Source organism: Falco punctatus (assembly GCF_963210335.1).
Source record: "Falco punctatus genome assembly, chromosome: 1".
NCBI classification, from domain to species: Eukaryota; Metazoa; Chordata; class Aves; order Falconiformes; family Falconidae; genus Falco; species Falco punctatus.
This window is the reverse complement of record NC_137580.1, coordinates 74337227-74358165: the sequence shown is the minus strand read 5'-3', so window position 1 is coordinate 74358165 and position 20939 is coordinate 74337227. Positions and strand designations below refer to the sequence as shown.

Sequence of the window (20939 nt, the reverse complement as noted above, 5' to 3'; positions counted from 1 at the left end):
ATGTTGATTGCATTCATTTTGTAATAGATGACAGCTTGCAAATTGATAAGCAGCTGGTTCTTACCCATAACCTGCTGATACTAGTCCATGCCTTATTTTGCCACACTGGACTTTCTTTCTTTCACGTGTCGCATGTTGCCAGAAGGCAGCATCAGTTGATCAATAAGTACAGATCTGGGTTGTAAAAGCTACTCTCAGGTGTTACTGAAATCAGTAAGAGTGAGTGCTTTTTAGGAGACTTGGATGAAGAACAATTACATGCTGCAGCTAAATTACATTTTGTACTGGATCATCTTTAAGCTGGAAGTTGGTAAGCACAAAAGTGAGGAGGTGTAGAAATTAAGGAGCTGACATAGTGACAAATGTGGCATACCAAAGTACTGGGTTAACCTGTGTTTTGGTAAATTAGATCTGCACTTATATAATAACTGTCAGAACTGTGAAAAGCATCTGAAGGGATATAAATTCAAATGCATGATGCAGGGCTTCATCCTTTCCATCCTTTGAAGAAATATAGAGCTATAGCACCTTGTTTTCTTTCTGGAGTTCTTTACATTGCTTTACATTTTATGAATTCTGGGCTAGGCTGCAAATGGAGGCAGTTCTGTAGAAGATGCTTCAGTCCAGCTGAGACCTGACAAGGGCCAAGTGAGCTATGCTGGGCTTTATAGTTAATACTACATTGGAGAACACATTTTACATTATCATGTACTCACAAACACAAAATAGTTAAGTGGTAGAGAACTTGAGGGAATCCAGAAAGTCTTCAGGTTTCTGTCAGAATAGTCATTCTCTCTAGGGTGTGCTTCCATTAACACCCCTGAAAGCAAAAATCCTTTGGGATGGTAAAACCGTGTTCTTTGAATATGCCATTGTTAGTTGGTTGTCAGGGTACACTGGTGAGAGAGTGTTTTGTTTGGGTTTATTCTCTATGCCAGCTGTCAGAATGACGCATTTAAGAAAGTTGTTCTACTTGGCAGAATTGCATTATAGTCATCTAAGACTCCAAGATGCCTCTGGGCACAGGCGTCTTAAATATCTGCACCCTTTTTGGGGTGTTTTTGTAACTCATGTCTTTTTCTATCATTTTATATCAGTACTTTATCACAAGACAGTCAGCAACAATATCCATTTTCAAATGTCCTGCAGCAGTATTGTCTTGTTGTTAAAACTTGTCGTATTTCACTCATTGGGTTTGAAAATGTAAAGTGATGAATGGCTGCAGTGTGGTTTTAATAGCATGTTCCATTCTGGAGCTTTCTGTAAGAGTAGTCAGTTTTCATTACTTTAAAGTGGGTCATTGAGGGGTTTGGGGGATTTTTTTCTGAATATAAGAAAAAATTGCCAGACTGACAGTCAAAAAGAGGAACTCTCAAAAAAAATAATGGAAGAAATATTTTAAGAATATTAAGTTTCCGTTTTTGGTTCAATCTTGATGTATTTAGCACCAGTGTGGAATAATCAAACTGAAAATATTTAGATCTTTCTAAATTTTGTATTTAGAAATTCATGTACCTTAAATCACCAATGATCATGATACAAACCTATCACAATTTTACAGCCAATCAGATTTTAATAGAAATACTTTTTCTTTTTTTCTCTCTTTTTTTTTTTTTTTTTTTTCTTTTTGAGAAATAGAAGCAAGAAAACATGCACTTTTATTGTACTTAAGCTGATCAGGAAATTCAAATCCAGATGTTCTCTTGAACTTTTAAGACATATTTGAAAGAACAAAGGAGGCTGCTTTTTTTCTCTCCATATATTTAAAATGGGCTATTTTTGAAAGAAATTTCAGAGCCACATTTGCATCCTAATTACAGCCCATTTCCTGGGTCCACAGTTAGGCGTACTGTAGGGTAGCATTTTGGGATTTCTGGGGCAGAGAAGTTGTTGGTTCTAGCTGAGCTGCTGAAAAATAAAAGGGAAAGAGATGAATGGATTTTTTGCTTCAGCAGGCACCAGCTGGCAGATCAGCTCCTTGGAGCACTGCCAAGCAGCAGTTTACAGCAGCCCTGCAGCTGCTCTGGGCTAGGCTGGAACATGACTGGCATGAAGCCACCTTCGGCTTTGGATAAGGACTCAGCCTTCAAATTGGCAAACAGATGCATTGGGATTGTGGCTTTGCTTGCTCACATATAGCACTCATAGCATGCAATTGGTATACCTAGGAGTCCACTGCAGAAAATCTAGCTTGAAACATTTACAGGAAGATAAGCAGAAGTAGGTTAAAAAGAAAGGTTTGAGTTTCTCCAAAGTATCTTTCTTGTTGGTGCTGCATGTGTGTTTTTCACCTTTGAGCGTTTCATTCTGGGATATTTTTCTTATTTTGAACAGATGATGACAATTCTAAATAACTGTAAAATGGGCCAGTAAGAAAACTTGGTTGGACTACATTCTTTCAGGCTAAACTATCTGAACTCAGCAAATGAACAACAAAATGCAATTATTTAAAATTCTGTATGTTGTGATTTTCATAAAAATGTTTGAATGACAGCAAAAAAACTTGCATGAAATTCAAATCAGCATTGGACTTTTTATTGATAATATTTTGGGGGGAGAATAATGTTACTGGGGCAGGGGTGGGGGGAAGGATATCTTGTTGCTGTTGACTCCCATCTGACCACTATTCTCTCTTTTCCTGATCAGAAGTTATTCTTCAGTAATGTGTCATAGATAGCAATGATAGTATTGCTTTTTTGGCAGTGTTTCTTTTAAAATCTCTGCTCATTTGGTGTCTAACTATGCATCTCATAGAGTGAGTCTGTCTTTCCTTGTTTACCACCTGTGTCTTATTGCTGGAGACAGGGTCATACCAATGCCTTAGAATACTGATGGCATATTCTACATTTCTATTGATGTTTTAAAATCTAGGTAAATTAGCTCTTAATTTGTCACCACCCGTTTTTTGTTTAATTATTCAATAGAAGGGGAATTTCAGCAAGTTACAGCTTCACAAAATTAGGGCCTTTCCCTCATCATATATATATATATATATATATATATATAATTAAATATTTCATCATATATATACACACACTGTCTCACCACACTGGCCAGCAACCAGAAGCAAGCATCTTGAGACCTACAAACCCAGCATGTGTTTTCTAAAATGAAAATATTCTGTGTGAAATATAACCTTGATTAGGAAGAGCAAAGGAACACCACGGTTCCACATATTCAAAACAGAGCATTTCATCAAGATCAAGTTAAAAAGGCAATATAAAAAAAATAATGTAATCATGCCTTGTACCTTTAACTGGTAGCCAGTTTCAGCAATATGCCTTACTTTGTACTTGCTTCTGCACTTTTCATTTTCAAAAGCAGTAGATTGTTCTGTATTTACTTTAACACCTACCTTGTTGGTATAATTTGTTTCATAAGATTTTTTTCCTACAAGTTTTTATTTTTTATTCAATTTCAAGAGAGGAAGGTAACGGTGAAACCATTCTCAAGGCTTTTACGACAGCTTGTATCCAAGACCTCCAGCAATGGTCATGCTTCTTGTTGGAAGTGGTCTCTGTAGCCAAGGCTACAAAGGTCTGCAGCAACATGTTTAAACTCGGATTATTCACTTCATGCTGCTTATGACTGAATAATCTCACTGAATGAAGAGAATAACAAGGATAGTTACTGACTAAACAGATAAATTACATGTTTCATTGGCACTTTAATAACTGGTGTAAGACAAGAAACAGTTCTTAATTCCTAGACTTCCTACTGAGCAGTGTTTACCACTATGAAAAGATCTGAGGTGTATTTATTTATTACTGATCAGAGTGCAGTATCAGTGTCTGTTTTTGTAGAGTGTTGGAAGACGTCATGATTCACCTTAAATATATTATAAGGTTTCTGTTAGTTTAACTTCACTTCTTAGACAAAAACTTGAGGCAAACAATCAAACAAACTATAAGCAAATAGAAGAAAATTAAATGAACAAGAGCCAACATGGATTAGAAATCAAATAAATTGCCAAACCAATCTAATTTCATTCAACAGCACAGTAACAGGCTTTCTGGCTAGAAGAAAAGCTTTAGATATCAGATTTCTTGCTTCTAGTAAGGCTTTTGATACTGTCTGATAAACATACTATGCAGATGAAATTAAACAAATACAGACTAAACTGGAAAACTGTTCTTGGAAATCACTTACCCATGGCCCAGTGTTAAAACAGAAGGCTATAGTAAGTAGGGTTTGATAGTGTTTGATACTATTAATTTACTACCTGGATTGTGGACTAGAGAATATTCTTACTAAATCTACAGTTTACATGAAATTGGGTGGGATGGAAAAGATATTAAGGGATAAAACCAGAATTCAGAATGATCCTAATACATGAGAGAAAAAATCAGAGAAAAAAATTATTAAATTCAACACGGGCGAATGAGGAATTATGTCTATGTAATAATAATTAGCTGAACAATGTAGTAATAATTTTGTAGAACAAAAATCTTGGAACTATTGTGGACAATGAAATGAACATGAGTGAACAATTTCATGCTGTTTCCAAAGAAAATTACTAACCTCATGTTGGAGTGAATTAAAAAGAAACAGGTGAAGAAGTCCTTCATAGGATTAATAGTGCTGCTTCTGCTTCATAGTGGTAGGAGATTACCTTAAGTACTATACTCTTGGATAATCTGTTTCAAGAAAAAATGTGGAATTCCTGTAAAGTATCTATATAGAAGACAAGGGTGAATGACTCAAAGAGTCCAGAAGATGAGTCCTATGAGAAAATATCAATGTGATATTTTTTATTCTAGATCAGAGGAGATTAAGGGGTAGCTTGACAGCGTTCTTCAAAGACAGAAACGGGTATTCAGAGGTCAAACAGCAATTCTTTCCTCATTTCCATGGAAGAAGGAGAGAGAAAGAATAGACTTGCAGACAGAAGATTTGGTTTATACATTAAAAAGACCTTTCCTAGAAGTAATGTAGTGGAAGAGTGGAAGAGGAGGCTGTACAGATTATGTTGATGAATGTGCTTCACAACTTGTTAGAAAAAGTATGTCAGGAACAACACAGGGATGAACTGATCCCAACCAGAAGTATCGAATAGACTAGATGTCCCATCATTAAGTTCCTCTCAGTTCTATGATATCAGTCTTTAGGTTGTCAAAGGGCATAGGGTGACATATGATAACTCCAGAACCATTCCCTTAGAACAAATGCAGGGATTTTTGGCAGAACATTGAATCTGACTGTCTTGTCCCAGTAGGAAGATTTTATTTATTGGCATAGAAATACATAAATACCTCTATGTTCTGCAGACATAAAAACTTAAATTATGTTTTCCAGAAGTGTTCTACTCCTGTTTGTGAGTCTGGGTGCATTCAACACTGAATTAAATGGGGGAAATGTTACTCCAGTACTAATAATTTTTGAAAATGCCATCTCTGATGCCTAAAATGCACTGCAGTACTTGTATCCAAACCTGTGTATGGATCTGCATAGAAGCATGACCATTAGCCTGCCTATGCTAAAAGAAAGGATGTAGGCTGTGAATACTGACTGTATCATTCTTCTGTGTTGCTTAAAATAGAAATGTGTGTGAAGTGATGTGGATTGTCCTGAAACAATATATAAAAGTTTCCTATGGAATCATGGAAACATCCTGAAAAGTTTTTAGCGAAGTACTGTTGTAAGGCTTGGGATAATTTTTGATTTTCTCAGCTTTGTTCTGCAATGTCAGAGCCCATGTAGCAATGTAAATGTCACGAAGCTGCTACTATGTCGTTTCAGAGTTCTGTTGCAGAAAACCTATCCGGAGTAAAATTGGATTTTTGTTGCAAATTACCCACATGCTTTAACCAGTACCTGGGAAAGTGTGACAGTGATAAAACAAGGGCAAATGTGTATTCCAAAATAAATTTTAAAATAAGGTACAATTGATTCTATTATAATCCTTCACATAACTGCCTCTTAGTTACTGTAATCTGACTAGTTAAAGAAGAAAAAAATAAATTCAAAGCTGCACTGATTGCAACGTAAGGTAAAGATTTCCTTGAAACATTGTATGGCAATGTATCTGGAGAAGGTAGTGGAACGCATCCAAATACGGTAAAGTAGGTTACGTCAACAGCTTTTGAAACTTTCATACAGCTCTCAGGTATTTAATTCTAATTGGGCAAATTTGTATTATATAAGTTTTGTACCAATATGTAAAGAGATGAAGATTTCTTATGAAGCCATGTAGGCTCAAAGCTCGAGTTCCTCTAGGGACCAGCCTTCTGAACATTCACAGCTTGAGGCCATTCCTCAGCCACAAGCACATCTTGTGATCTCAGTTCCTGCACATCACCTCTAGAAGCTACCTCATACAGTCAGTCGTGGAACAGGCACAACTCTGCTTTGACTGTATTAGCATTTTCCCCTTAACACTTTATTTTACTTTATACATTGAAAGTATATATTTAAAATGTGTGAGAGAAGATCCCACAGCCCCATCATCTCTTCCCCAGCCAGGTGTTCTGTGGAGGACAAAATGAAGCGGCAGACTAAGTGTATGCAGTCATCTGGCTTGCCATATACAGATAAATTCTTCTTATTTAAACAAATACAAATGCATGCATGCTGAAACAGCATCAAAAGTTGCTAACATGCTGGAATCCTTCTTACACTGTATTTCTTCCAGGCAGCTGAAATAAAATTATTGCTCTGCTCTGGCAGAGCATTTTGGCATGTATTTAACTGTAAGTACACAACAGAACACCTAGATTCAAGGGACAACGAAAATTGAGCATGTTCTGAGCCTAACTGAGGCACGAAGATATTCACAAAAGATGTTTAAATTTTATAAGTATTTGAGAGAATTAAGTGTTGAACTCTCTGCAATCAAAACTCTTATTTTTTCATCATGTTTCTGAAAATCTGCTTACAATTCATGGAAGCTATTTATCCATTTATTATGTTCTGGAAAAAGCCCACAACACTTCCTTTGATTTAAACTATTTTTAAAAAAAATGTCCAAATCATTACCTGTAATAAGTAGTTTTCAATATTAGTTCTGTTAAATATGAATGAACAATACTCCTATTTTATGCTAGCAGTGCTTTGAGAGTTTTAACAAATTTGAGCTTCGGCTTTCATTTGAATCTGCCAGCCACATGTGCTGTACATCTGTAGTGAGGAGTGCTTTTTCCTACACCATTTTCCTGCTGTGTTCTGCTACTAATACTTTTTTTGTTTTGTTTCCCTAGGCTACATATCCAAACAGAATGGTGAGCCAAAATCTCAGCACAAGGGACAGAAAGTCAGCACATACTCCCATCGAGGACCCTTTTAGATACTCCTCAGGCAACCAAGCAATGGCCTATGAAAGCAAGAGCTGTCAGCTGTCTAATTTGTGTCTGAGCAACCTCCTAAAAGAGAAGGAGATCGTGGAAGTCATCAAGCACACTAGAGGCACATACGAAGCCCTCTCTTCAGAGGTCACCCAGAACGGTTTGGCCACCACGGTACCAAGTACAGCAAAGCCAGCATCCAAGACAGACAGCTACCCAATGTTCTCAGGAGCTCCAAAAGACCAAACTGCTGTACCTCGGCAGCACACCACTTTCACAGGCAGACTCGGACAGCCTCCAAGGGGGCCCATCTCTTTACACATGTACAGCAGAAAAAATGTTTTCCTTCACCACAATTTACACACAGCAGAGCTACAGACTTTAGGTCAACAAGATGGGTAACCAGGTGCTTGTATTCTTTCCATGGAAGGAGAGTTGATTAAAGAGGAACATAAACTCACCTAGAGATCAGTCTTCAGTTTTCATCTGCTGCTACCTGAGAAAAAATAAAGTAAAAAATTAACATTGTCTGTAGGTTCCATACTTTCTCATCTGGGACTGTCACAAAAGGATGAACTAGGTTGTCAGGTAACTAGATTGATTTGTCATGCAGAAGTCATAATGGGTATAATAAATGGGACCATTTGGCTGGCATTGCTAATCCAAAATTGGCTAAATATTTTTTTCCCCCTCTATAAGCCACTATCATTCTCTGAAGTTCTAGAAGGTGATCTTAAATAATACTGTGTATGTTTAATAATGTTACTGTTAAAGTAGATGTGAGGAATGAATAGACAAGTAATTAGTAAACCCTCTTGAATTTCATAGAGACTAGGGAAATAAGGAGTCAGAAATCTTTGAGGACCCTCTTTTTACACTTTTTTTAATACAATGAAATTTGCTCACCTGTAGAGGTGTATTACCACTTCTTGCTGTATGTACTTTATTAATGCCTCGTGCCACAGGTAGAGGAATTGACTGATTTTCCTCTACAGCAAGGATCATAGAGGCTTTCTGGGTATTTGAGTCAGTAATTGGGTCCCAAATTAAGGATGTCAGCTTGGTGCCTCAACCTTCTCTTCCCTCTCCCCACCTTTATTTAGCTACATTTGTTTGACTGTTTGGTTTTTTTCCATGGGGGCATGTCAAGTTGTGGTGATGTTTGTGCTGTACAGGCACTGTATCGCTCATGACACAATGTGACATTCTATGCTATGTAATGCATCATATAATTTCATTTCACTTCCCAAACCAAAAATGGGTGGAAGACTAAAGTGAGAGAAATTGTCTTATTACCCAGTCCAAATTACCTGTGTAAGTCATAATTTCTGTAGACTGTATCATATGCACTTAACGACCTGGTTTATACCATGTCAGTGGGTTTACTGGTCCTGACATATTACACACCAGTGAGATTAATCTAATGCTGCCTGACATGTAGCATACTGGTTTCATAGGAATATGAAATCATCTAATCACACCATAGAACTTGTAGACTTGTCAGTAGCAAAAGATCCTGTTTTTCCCTTTCAGAGGGCTTGAAAACAGGCATCTCAGTCAATTTACTCTAAACATGTCACTTATACTGAACATGACACTTAGTTTACAATGACTCTGATGGAGGGTAATCTGTTTGAATGATAATAGGATATATAGTTAGTAGATTATAAATAATGTGGCTTAAATACAATTGAGACAGATCTGAGACAAGTCACCTCTGTCTTTAACTGGTGATTTAATAATGAAAGACAAAGGAGCATCACACAAAGAACCAAACTGATGTGACTTTACTGAAGTAGCTTATAATGAAAAATGAAGCTTCTGTAGCCACCAAAAAAAAAAATGCTGTAACTTTTAAAAGGTAAATCACATAGGGCATATAAAATTAATCAATCACACAAAATCTACCTAATGTTAAATATATCTGCTTAACTACTTAATATTTGGATTAATACAAGGGTTGGTTAGATTAAGAAAAAAATAAACTAGGAGCTTGGCAGATATTCTGCAAAGTAATTTCAGCAGCATAAACTTTCAGGATTCTATTTATTGATGGCTTTAATTTGGTTAGAGCAAATTTTATGACATTATCTGATGTTGAAGAGAGCAGGTTTTGTCTAAATATTCTGTAGTGGTAATTTTGTGTATCCAGAGCTGGATACATAAGAACCAAGACAAACATTTGCCAAACTTCTTCATGGTTGTGTGTGCTTTGCTACTGCCAAAACAGAATGTGCAAAAATCACAAACACAGCTTGACCGAATTAACTATGGGTATTCAAGACTCCCAGTCCTGAATTGAAACTCATAGTTTAAAGGCTACCAAAAAAGTTAAAAATAGTAGTAACAGAATTTCACTACTCAGAATCACATTACTACTGAGCAATCTCATGAAGTCACGGTAGATTGAAAGGACAGTTGGTTCTTACAATACATTTTAGTCTTGCTCATCTCAAATGTTGATGTATGCAATTATATTTAAGATCTGTAAATAAATTAACATACACAGTAATCAAGGAGATTTTTTTCCAGGATACAAATGCACTATACTACATTAAAAAAAACCACAACAAACAAAAGATAAAACAAAAAAAAAAACCCCACCCCAACAAAAAAACTCTACAATTTTAACTTATGTGCTGAATCTGTAGTTGTTTTTTGTCCTGGAATAATAGACTTTTGGATTACACTTTATTAAAAAAATCCATCTATACATTTCAAAAAGAACATTTTAAATGCTACTATTTTCTTGGAGAATCTTTTATAAAGCTGATACTTAAAAAAACCTGGAGAAAACAGTTCAATTAAAGTGAGGGATATTTTTAAAATGTCATCTTGAATCTGTTTTATATCAGTATTTTCAGCATTGTTATGTCATTTGTAATACTGAGTGTAAATCTCACCTGGAGAAGGGTATTAGCCACATGTTAATGTACAGTACAGCAGTAACTTTAAAACAGAGGTCCTTCATTTGATCCTCTTGTGTATATAGTAAATCATAAAACAACAGCATGTGGGCATTCTTGCAGTGAATTGATTCCTTTGTACTAAAAATCTCTAGTTTTTTAAGAGTTCCATGTATAAAATGATTTATACATTTCTCCAAGGCTGTACATATCCAAAGACATGACACCAGGGGGAAAAGGCACTTATTATTTTTTCCACAGATGTACCTTTTTTCCTTTTTTTAAAATATGTTTCTGTATAACAAAGCATAACTGTAAAATTTCTACTGAAAATTACTTCTTGTTACTTCTGTATCTTTTAGGGTGTTAGAGGGCATTTTAAGAAGGAGGAAATCCCCAAAGAAAAGCTGTTCCCATTTGAAGCAATGTCCCATTTTTTCGAACAATCACTGGTCAAAAGAAACATTAGAACTGTGTCCTAAATATTTTTTAGTAATTTAATAGAGCCACACCTGAAAGAGTATATCATCTCTAGGCTTACCCTTATTTTGCTTACCAGAATACTTCTACAAGATGTGTTTATAAGATACAGTAACATGCTAGGGCCAACCCTGGTCACAAATCATTAAGATGGAAGGAAAACTTGTCCAGTACTGTTATTATATTTGGCTTTCAGAGCAGTGGAAATGTTTTTTTTGGTATACCTTGTACACGTGAATGAAGTTCAAGCTGTGTACTGGTGCATACCAGAGGGATAAGTATTACTACAAGCCTCTTCTTTATTTAGACTATTTACCGACATCTGAAAGCATGCAGCGACATAAATTTCTGCCACCTTTTCGAGATGGTCTGACCCTCTATACCTAAAATGAAACAGCCAGAATGGATTCCTTTTTTTCAATCCAGACTGTTTTATTTAACTTCATTGCGTTTCATTCCAAAATACACGCATCCACATGAATGTTAGAAGGACTTTCCTTACATGTCTTTTTTTCTGGAAATTTTTAAAGAGACTATATCCAGACTAAGATGTTCACATGAGGTTTAGATAAGCATTGGAAAGCTTACCTAGGATATTCATGTTTGTCCTACAAGTTCATTGCAGTAACTGCCTAAAAGTTTATATTTTTTCCTTTCCTAAAAGCCAGTATGGAAGTAGTGATTTCTGTCTGTGCTGATTCACTTTATACTGTTAAATACACAGTATATTCTCCAAACTAAAAAAAAAAAAAAAAAAAAAAAAAAAGGCTATTTACGAGTCAATACTGTAGTTTATATGCCATAACTGTTGTGCCATATCTCCACTGGTTTGATGATTGATGTAACACTGACTTCAATCAGAATATACTGAGTTAAGTCACCTGGTGTGGCCTTTAATCCAATTAGTCTCAGTTTATACACAGGAGACCTCTGAAATCAGAAATTTCTCCTGGTTTACAGAAAAGACAAGAAAAGATTTAATCTAGCAAAAATGCCATACAATCTATAGTGAATGTTCTTTTTTTTTCCCCTTCACATTAACAATAAAAATAAAAATAATTTAAAAAAAAATCCATGCAGGACTCTTCGTACATCTATGCACATCATAAATGAAGTCCAGTAGAGTAAAAGTGACCTCTAACAAAACTTTAAAATAACTACCTGGAGAAAAAAATCCAGAGGAGTCCTCTTACAGATGTTTGTAGTGGTTCGAAAGCATACTGTATCTGAGTGCATTAATGAAATATGTCCTATGCCCTCTTTTTTCCACTCTTGCTACTGGTGATTTATTTTTTTTTTTTTTTTTCTGGAGGAGAATTTACTGTTTGAAGCTTGTTCCACATAAGCCAGGCAGTACGGAGTGAGAAAGTACATTGAAAGTAATGGTGGAGGTGTTTTCCCAGCTTGGAGAAACACACAGCAGCATTTCTAGGATCTATTTTAGTGTTTTCTAGTTAGCAAGAAGTTGGCAGAGATCTCTCAGGAGAACATACTCAAATCATGCAGGCCGTGACTGCCTTTAAAAGGAGTTTACTGTAACATCCTCTGTAAGGCACTTCTAAGATCATTTGGAAATTTCAGCAGCTGCAGAACATATCTTGCTCATATTTATTTTTTTAAAGATAAAAATGCCATGTGCTGTTTTTAACCTAGTAAACTCTCTCTGTGTGGATCTTGTGTCCTCACTGACAATCTGTCCAGGTTGTGAGAGTGTATCCAGTGTGATGCATATCATACTAACTCCTAGTATAAAAGACACTAGATATCTGTCCTCTCTGAGGAGCTTGAGATTTGCAGTGTAATTTCAGTCTAGGGGAACTGTCTGGATGTAATTATCTTCAAGGATTTTCTGTTGCTGCAAAGTTAATAGTAAAGGAACATATTGAAGTATTTAAAAACTTTTTTGTGGTTAATTTTATTTTAAAATACAGTTAAAATATCTCTCTGTATCCAAATAAAAGAAAAAAAATAACTTTTGTTAGCATAAATGTCCTATAAATCTGAGAGAATTTGTAGCCACAGCTGTCATTTGCATTTTGTACAGCTGTGAAATATTTTTGGATGTGCCATTTTTGTTACCTTCATTACCAGTAAATCATTACCCTAGTTATGGGTCCTTTTGCCCTCAGTCCTGTACTTGAAACACAAATGGAGGACTGTTGAGGATTTCTGCAGAGGTAATCCTGGTCCTATGAAAAGCAGGGCAACTATAAACTTACTTGAAGGTCCCTATATGATTCCTGGGGGTGGAATATCTATTCTGATTGTTCTTAACTATGAAAGATTTGTAAGGATCTGATGGATGCAGCATCATATCAGCCAGCTTTCCAAAACCCTATAGAGGTTATAAAGCAGAAACTGCTCCACTGAGAACATCTTTCTAGCATGCAAAGAATATCTCCTCCTATTTTGTATAGTGACCCTTAGTGTTTCTCTCTGGATTTCAGAAACATTCCCTTTAGGTATGGACTTGTGCTGGTTATGTAGACAGGTTGCGCCATAGTGTCATTCTGCTTTAAGAAGGCTCCACTGGATTTTTGTAATCTCTGATCATTATAATATTTAATATTTTCTCCCAGAACTGTTGTACTGCTGCTAGAACAGCAAGCAGTACATCACAGAAAAAATTCTGCTTCCTAACTGAAGGCTCCAGCTCTGTTGATGTGTTGTGGTTACAGCTGATATACATCAACCCCAAAAGACTGACAAACTTACTTAAGCACCTGTATAAACAAATGCATTGCCTGATTTAAGCCTGCTTTCATTGCATTGAAAAGGGCTTAATAGGGTAGTTTTTAAATGTATATCAACAGTAGTCGTAGAATTTTAATTTATTTTGATTTTCCACTATGTCAATGCACTTTATGTGAAGGCTTAATATGAACTACAAATTAGCTTGTATTTTTTTTGTTACCTTAAGTAGATTTCAACAGGGTTCAGAAATTTCTTCTTAACTTTAAGCTTGTGAACAGTCCCATCAAAGTAAAACAATCAAATCCCGCTTCTCTGACAAGGTAACAAATGAATATTTTTTCTAACATAAGCAATTTCATTCATATTTGTTGTTTGAAAGGTATGATGTATAAAAAGTATTTTTACTTATATCTACATATAAATACTCTTCAAAACCCCCAGATAAGTAGAAGAGGTAAGAAACAGCATTCCTACTCAAGTCCCTTGCCCAGCTATACTATCAGGCTTTGTTCTCCACATCATTACTTTTTTCAAAAAAATCTATATTTCTTTCCCATGGTTAACAGTGCAGAAAACATAAAAATTTTTTTTATATACTCTACAGATTGTGTGTAGAGATGGTTAATATTACAAGGAGAATATAAGCAATTAAAAGTCCTTAATTAGTGATGCATGCATCTGATGTTGTTTAAGAGGATGGACGGTATATAAAAACCTGTGTATGCGGAGAACAGTTTTTTTGTAGCTGGGAAAAATCTAATGGAAGGGTAAAGGGTGACAGATTGATAGCTCTTCTTCTGTTCTGGGAGTGGTGCTGCACAGCCATTTTATGTGAAATACACTGAAGTAAAATTTGTAAAATAAATCTCTTGGAATAATAAGAAATGGGATAAAATGATCATGTAACACCACAAAGTATGGATAAGGGTGCTTTGATATTTTGATCAAGCAGCACCTGATAAATTCACCTGGGTGAATTTACATCTTTTTTTATTACCAGGGTGTTATCTTTATCTGAAGGATGTGTGAACAGAACAACACAATTGCATTGCAATGCAGAAACAATTCAGACAAAAAAAAATAAAATATATCCGTAAAGCCTTGACCTTTGCATAGTCTAACTACCTGAAGTAGGTTTGTATAATTGTATTTCATGCAAGCATTCTAATGCCTTTACACTAGGTATTGGCATCCTCTAAACAATAAGGAAAACTGGAGACAGTCATGGCTCACACCCTACATCAACAGCTGCAATTAAGTGGGGTTGTTAAATGGTTTTCCTTTCCAATGAGGGACCATGTTTCTTGTGAGAAAACTTTTACACAAATACCTCTCCAGTTTGGCCTATGTAAAATTCAAAATGATTTGAGGAGGATTAAAATTAGGCCAACTCTGCCTATTTTTGAAAGTTGTACATGGTGCTTAATATTGACAAAGGCCATTAGAGAGCTTTAGGCATATTTTTTTTTAATGGAAGTGTTCTGCTTTTTATATTAAAATTAGACATTATATCTGATCATTTTCTCATTGTGTACTTGTTTATGAGTATCTTGCTGTTCAGGATGGTAATTTTTTTAAAACTACTGGCCACTATAAACATTGAAATACTAATGAAACATTGATTTTTGTATTGTATGCTGCTAAATATCCATTTAATTTCAATAGCACTACACTGCAAGGCCAGTTGTTATATACTGTTGAAAACAATTTTTTAAATGTAATTGGCAATACCATACAGATTACTTGAATTAGAGGCTTTAAAAGTATAACAAAGATGAAAAAAGGAGGAAAATATTAACTTGAAGCTTAAGTATAAATAATGCACCATTGAAAAGTATTGAGAAGAGTACAGTTCTATATGAGGCAATGGAAAGCTTTTTCACTGAACATACTCTAGTCCAGGATTTAACTTTGATATTGAGATGGTAACTTAAATTTAAAAACAACAACAACAAAAAAACCCAAAACACAAGAATATTTTATCTAAGTGATAAGGCACTGAAAAAGGCAACTTAAAAACCAGCTTGGAACATAATTTACAATAGTGAAGATATTTGCTCCAAGGTGCCTAACTCCAGTTATGTCCTGAAAAGAAAGCTGTAAAAAATATCTTAAGTTCTGACTGGATAAGTTCATGGGTGTTTTTAGTGGTTTTACTCTACAAAGCCATAAATGAGTTAAATTCCTATTTAACAGGCAAGTATTACTTAGTATTTTAAAATGTTGAAGGCACAACCCTGACATTTGATTTTAGTATTACAGTACCCCATGTCTTCTGATTTTTTCCTTTTTTATTCTTTTTTTTTTTTTTTAATTCTTTTGAGGTTTTGTAACTTGTGTGCAATAAGAACCTGATTGTTTCAAATTCAATCTTTGTGCACTGACTAAAAAAAAAATGCATAGCCTTTGGATACAAACACTGTTGTCTCTGAAGAATATCAAGCAGCATTCTGTTGTTTTTTTAATCAGATTACCAGGGATATGATTTCTATGGGTTACTTTGAGGAGGCAGTTCATAAAACAGTGCTATGGGATTCTGTTAGTATTATTTAATACACATTTGTTCCTGTTTCTAGTTGGCATTATTTTTACTTCTATGTTTGATGGAAAAAATTAAATATTTTTTTGAATATGTATACAGAATTTTTATTTTAAACCTTACTGTAGAGGTGCACATTCAGATATTTCCATATTTGAAGTGAACATAAAGGGCTCTTAGAGTTTTTCTTTCATTTCTGCCAAAAGAGAATTGGTTAATAAAAATCCTATGTTATTCTATGATAAGCCTGCATTGTTTTCTTTGAAATAGCTTACACTTCTTTGACTTGTTTTCATACTTTTGTTGGTGATTTACATGTTGCACTTCAGTAAACTCAAATACTTTCACGACTTAATGCTGTTAGCAATCTGTCGCAATCAGAAGACTTATATGAGTCAGGTGCCCTGGTGGCCAAGTGAGCCAATGGGATCACCCTGGGGTGCATCAGGAGAAGCATGGCTAGCAGGTCAAGGAGGGCTGTCCTCCCCCTCTACTCTGCCCTGGTGAGGCCGCACCTGGAGTACTGGGTCCAGTTCTGGGCTCCCCAGGTCAAGAGAGACAGGAGATGGCTGGAGAGGGCCCAGCGGAGGCTGCGAGGGCGATGGGGGGGACTGGAGCATCCCCCTTCTGAGGAAGGGCTGAGGGAGCTGGGCCTGTGTAGCCTGGAGAAGAGAAGACTGAGAGGATGTCCTCAATGTCTACAAACGTCTTAAGGGTGAGTGCCAAGAGGATGGGGTCAAGCTCTTTTCAGTGGTGCCCAGCAATGGGGCAAGGGGTAACGGGCACAAACTGCAATGCAGTTTGTGTTGCATATTCCTTCTGAGCATGAGGAAAAATTTCTTTACCTTGAGGGTGACAGAGCCCTGGCACAGGCTGCCCAGAGAGGCTGTGGAGTCTCCTTCTCTGGAGACATTCAAAACCCACCTGGATGCAATTCTGTGCAACCTGGTCTGGGTGAACCTGCTTCAGCCGAGGGATGGACTGGATGATCTCCAGAGGGCCCTTCCAAACCCCGACCATTTTGTGCTTCTGTGGTTATTTTTTCCCTAGGCTCTTTAATCACTTGATGAGAACTGTAGATTGAAACTATTTGATACTGTGGTAATAATTAAGTACAAACACCTCTTCAGAACTTTTTACACAGTCAAAAGGGTACATAAAATTCTACTGTGTTGCAGGAAAAAAATATTTTCTTTCTGCCTTGTATTTTGCAAATTCCTTATCACACAATTTCCTGACTATCAAAGTAATTTTGCATCCACGATTCTCAGTTCCCTACTCCACTTCCCACTTGTTCTTGGTGTGAAAATAGTAATTTCCATAATTAAAATTAGGCCTAATTTGATTTTTTTCTTCTCTTCCACTTCTCATTCTGCTGTATTCTTTTGCTTATATTATGTGCATGTTCGTGTATTGTCCATCACAGCTTTTCAAGTCAGGGTGTTATAAAACACTCTTCCACTTTGCTTCATTTTCCTTGTACCATATCTAAATGAGTGCCTTGACCTTCAAAGCCCAAAAGCATTAATATTACTTTGATTCAAATATAGAAGAAATAATCATATTCGTAAGGCTATAAAATATTTGCCATCACTAACAGTGCTCTATTAATAAAAGAAGAGTGAAGACTAAAGTGAATTTTAGTCCTGTCATAAATGATAGTCTAGTGGCCAGCGAAGTTCTACTTCAACTTATTCCTGCATGTAAATAATTCCTATGGGCTGCATTCTTAGTCCAGTGGGTTTATTTGTCTTATGGGTTTTTTGGTTTTTTTTTTTCATGACAAGCAGTATACCATTTTTAGTCCCAATTTTGAAAGTCTCTAATTCTGCATGTAGACATGGCTGTAGCTCATTTCACACTGCTTGGATGTCTACTACTCTGTCAGTAATACTGTTAAAAATATATGTCCTATTCTAAGCTGTTTCTTAGTGTTGCAATACACTGTTCAATAGCTGCTCCATTTCAGTGGTGTACATAATAATTCTTTCTAGTATTTGGGTGCCTTGTAGGAGTATGAAACTTAATAGGTTATTTTACTTGCATGCATACATATATATGTATCCTACAAGGAAAAAATAAAACTCAAATACATTTATTATTATATCAGTAGAAGAATAATTTTTAATCTACAACAGTGTTAGTCCATACCTGTACAGAAGACTGATATTTTTCTGTGAGTTTAAGTTACTGTATTATCAGCCTTCTAGTCAATGAAGTTGAAGGAACATCAAATTAGATGCAAGTGCAAGGAAGAGGAAGTTTCTTTGAAATTTTCAAAGATTATACAGTGTTTGGGAGCTAAGTTTTCTTATGTGGCAACACTTCTATGAAGCTTGCCTGCGTACAAAATGATGGGCAGCTTAGTCTTTTCATGGTGATAGTCTGTAAAGTTCCTGGAAAAATTTTGTCATGGTTACATGTTATATGTTTTTCCTTACTTCCCTGTAAATTATTCTCATCTTTTGTGAAACAGTAGGGCAGGCATCTATTCCTTATCACATAAATACCTTAAAACCTACTGGTTACTCAGAGTGAAATATTCAGCAGACCACAAAGTAATTCCTTGTTGTTTGGTACGTATTGTTATTTATAATGCTTTAAGTTCTGATAACTCTAAAAATATAAGTACATCCACAAAATGCAGTATTATTCAACAACGTTGTTGTGGTTTAAGACCAGCCAGCAGGGCTCCATCATGTGTAACAGTTACTTGGGAAGACAAACACCATAACCCTGAACGTCCTCCCCCTTTCTTCTTCTTCTCCCAGGTTTATATGCTGACCATGACATTGTATGGTATGGAATATCCCTTTGGCTAGTTTGGGTCCTGGCTGTGTCCCCTCCCAGCTCCCCGTGCCCCCCCCAGCCCTCTTACTGGCAGGACCCAAGAAACTGAAAAACCCTTGACTGGGTCTGACCCTCACCCAGCAGCAACCAAACCCACCCGTGTGTTGTCAGCAGTGCTTTCACACCAAACCCAAAACACAGCACTGCACCAGCTACTGAGGAGAAAATTAACTCTCTCTGAGCCAGAACCAGAACGTGTGTGTACACTGTTGCTTTTTGTCTGATGCATAAAGGCGTTAGAAAACAGCAATATATAGTGGGAGCAACCTAACTTCAAGAGCTTGAGTCTTGGAACTGTAACACTGAATTGTACTGCTGTGGCAATGCAATTTGCATGGACTGGGAGACAGCAGTTCTAGATACTGACCGTCTCCATTTCCTAAAAACCTTATACTTTGTTACAGAAATAATGAAAGCAAGATAAAAAAACTTTTTTTTGCTGTGAAACACCTTTCAACTTGTGACTAGTGGAAAAACTGATGGAATGATAAAGGCAACAAATCCTGCAAAGTAACTGGGTTCCTTTTCGTGAAGTGTTTTACACTTCCACATAAATTCCACTGGGACTTTGACAGCTCTGACTTTGCTACAAGGATCCTGAGTTGAAAGGCAGACTCCAAAGATAAAATTCCTAACTGGTTCTGGTGTATCTGTTTGAAACAACCTGAAAAACCCTACCAGGTTATGTTATGCCTTGCAAAAGAACTTCCCCTTGTAGGTCTCACAGGCAGTGGTGGCTCAGTGACCATGATTCTTGACACTTTTTTTTTTTTCTAAGGATGAACTGTCTGCTCAGAAACTCCTTGCCCTTCCCCTTTGTAGTAATGATAGAGGTCTTTTATATATGGATTTAGTTTCCTTAAGTTGTGAGTATCCTACCGTTATTTCTTAGCAGTTACATAACATTCATCTTGATCCCTCAAGACTTTGGTATTTTATTTCCGTGCCAGCTTTGTGAAATTGTTTCATTGAACCCCAGCTCTCTTTCCCCATCCCACTCTCCACTTTGACCATCTGCCTTGTTTGATTGTAATTCCCTCTGAATAATACATTTTCTAATGTCAGTTGTTACAGAAAACTTATTGGGCTGTTGATTAGACGCTTGGGGGAGCCAGGCTAGCTGGTACTGTCTCTGCACCTGTTTTGTTGAAATTCCTTGGGAAAATCTAGAAACACAGGGCTCTGATTGCCTTCAAAGAAGAGTAACGTATGGTTTGGCCCGTATAGACTGTGGGGGGAGAGGGCCAAGCACATTACGACTGTATGTACAATCATTACACTGTCACCTTGACTTTACGTTCAGTAAAGGAATATCCCAGACCCAGCGACCTGCTGAGTTTTTTTTTTTTTTTTTTCCTTTGGAAATGCTGGGAGTATTTTTTAGTGACTTTTATTTCTGTTCTGATTGGAGGAACAGAAGAAACTCTGGAAGGAGGACAGGGTTGTTACACCAACAGATGTGCCCACAGATCGTTGCTTTGGCCTCCTTCTTTGTGAAGCTGCCCCTTCCTTGACTTGTTGAAAAGTTTTAGCCAAAGTCTGCTACCATCACAGGGTCTCGCTAAGAAATTATAATGAAAAAATGTATTGAAGGCCTAGCCATCTGATAGTTAAATAACTGGGGAAGCATCTCTCCTTTCAGTGACCTTTGATGTGAAGGATAATTCAAAAGAGCTTCCTCTGTGGTTGGTGTGTGTATGAGAGACGTTAAAGTCTTCAGAAAATGCAGATGTTTGTGGTGTGGTTCAAAAGTAGTTAGAAGGACAGTGACTTCTGGACACTGATATGTGAGAGAAAAGCACCTAAACAATAGCTAGCCTTTTCTTTCCAGAATTCTGCGTTCTCACTTTTAGTGTGATCATATACATTGGTAGAGTCAGTAAGGTAAATGCTGAAAGGCGGCTGTTGTCTGCAACAGTTCTCGGGAAGGTGCAGCAAGCACTCATTTTTTCTAAGATACGCTGGTAGCAATGGCACACAATGGTCTGGTTTGTTACATGCTGGTGTTCGCTGGCAACAGCCAACTTGTTCATGTTGGCTTGTTAATGAAATAAACTATTCTAAACATCAGGGTTATAATCTACAGAAAAATACACGTGCCACAGTAGCAGCCAGCTGCCGTCATGGTTCAGATAATCCAGTCAAAAATAGGCAACCAAATACCCTGAAGAACTTTAGTTTCCCCTCCCC

The 20939-nt window shown here is 36.6% G+C and overlaps 1 protein-coding gene across 3 annotated transcripts in view; it reads left to right on the top strand.

The window, feature by feature from the left end:
• The window catches only part of CCSER1 (coiled-coil serine rich protein 1), a 722600-nt gene extending 702203 nt beyond the window's left edge, over positions 1 to 20397 (top strand). The window contains exon 10 of one of the 3 annotated variants that reach the window (XM_080369418.1): positions 7197 to 20397. In XM_080369418.1, coding sequence (XP_080225544.1) covers positions 7197 to 7682 — 486 coding nt within the window. In that variant the 3' untranslated portion in view covers positions 7683 to 20397. The remainder of the gene's footprint in view (positions 1 to 7196) is intronic. The other 2 variants (XM_080369420.1, XM_080369422.1) reach the window with 2 other exon arrangements.
• Positions 20398 to 20939: the final 542 nt, after the last annotated feature.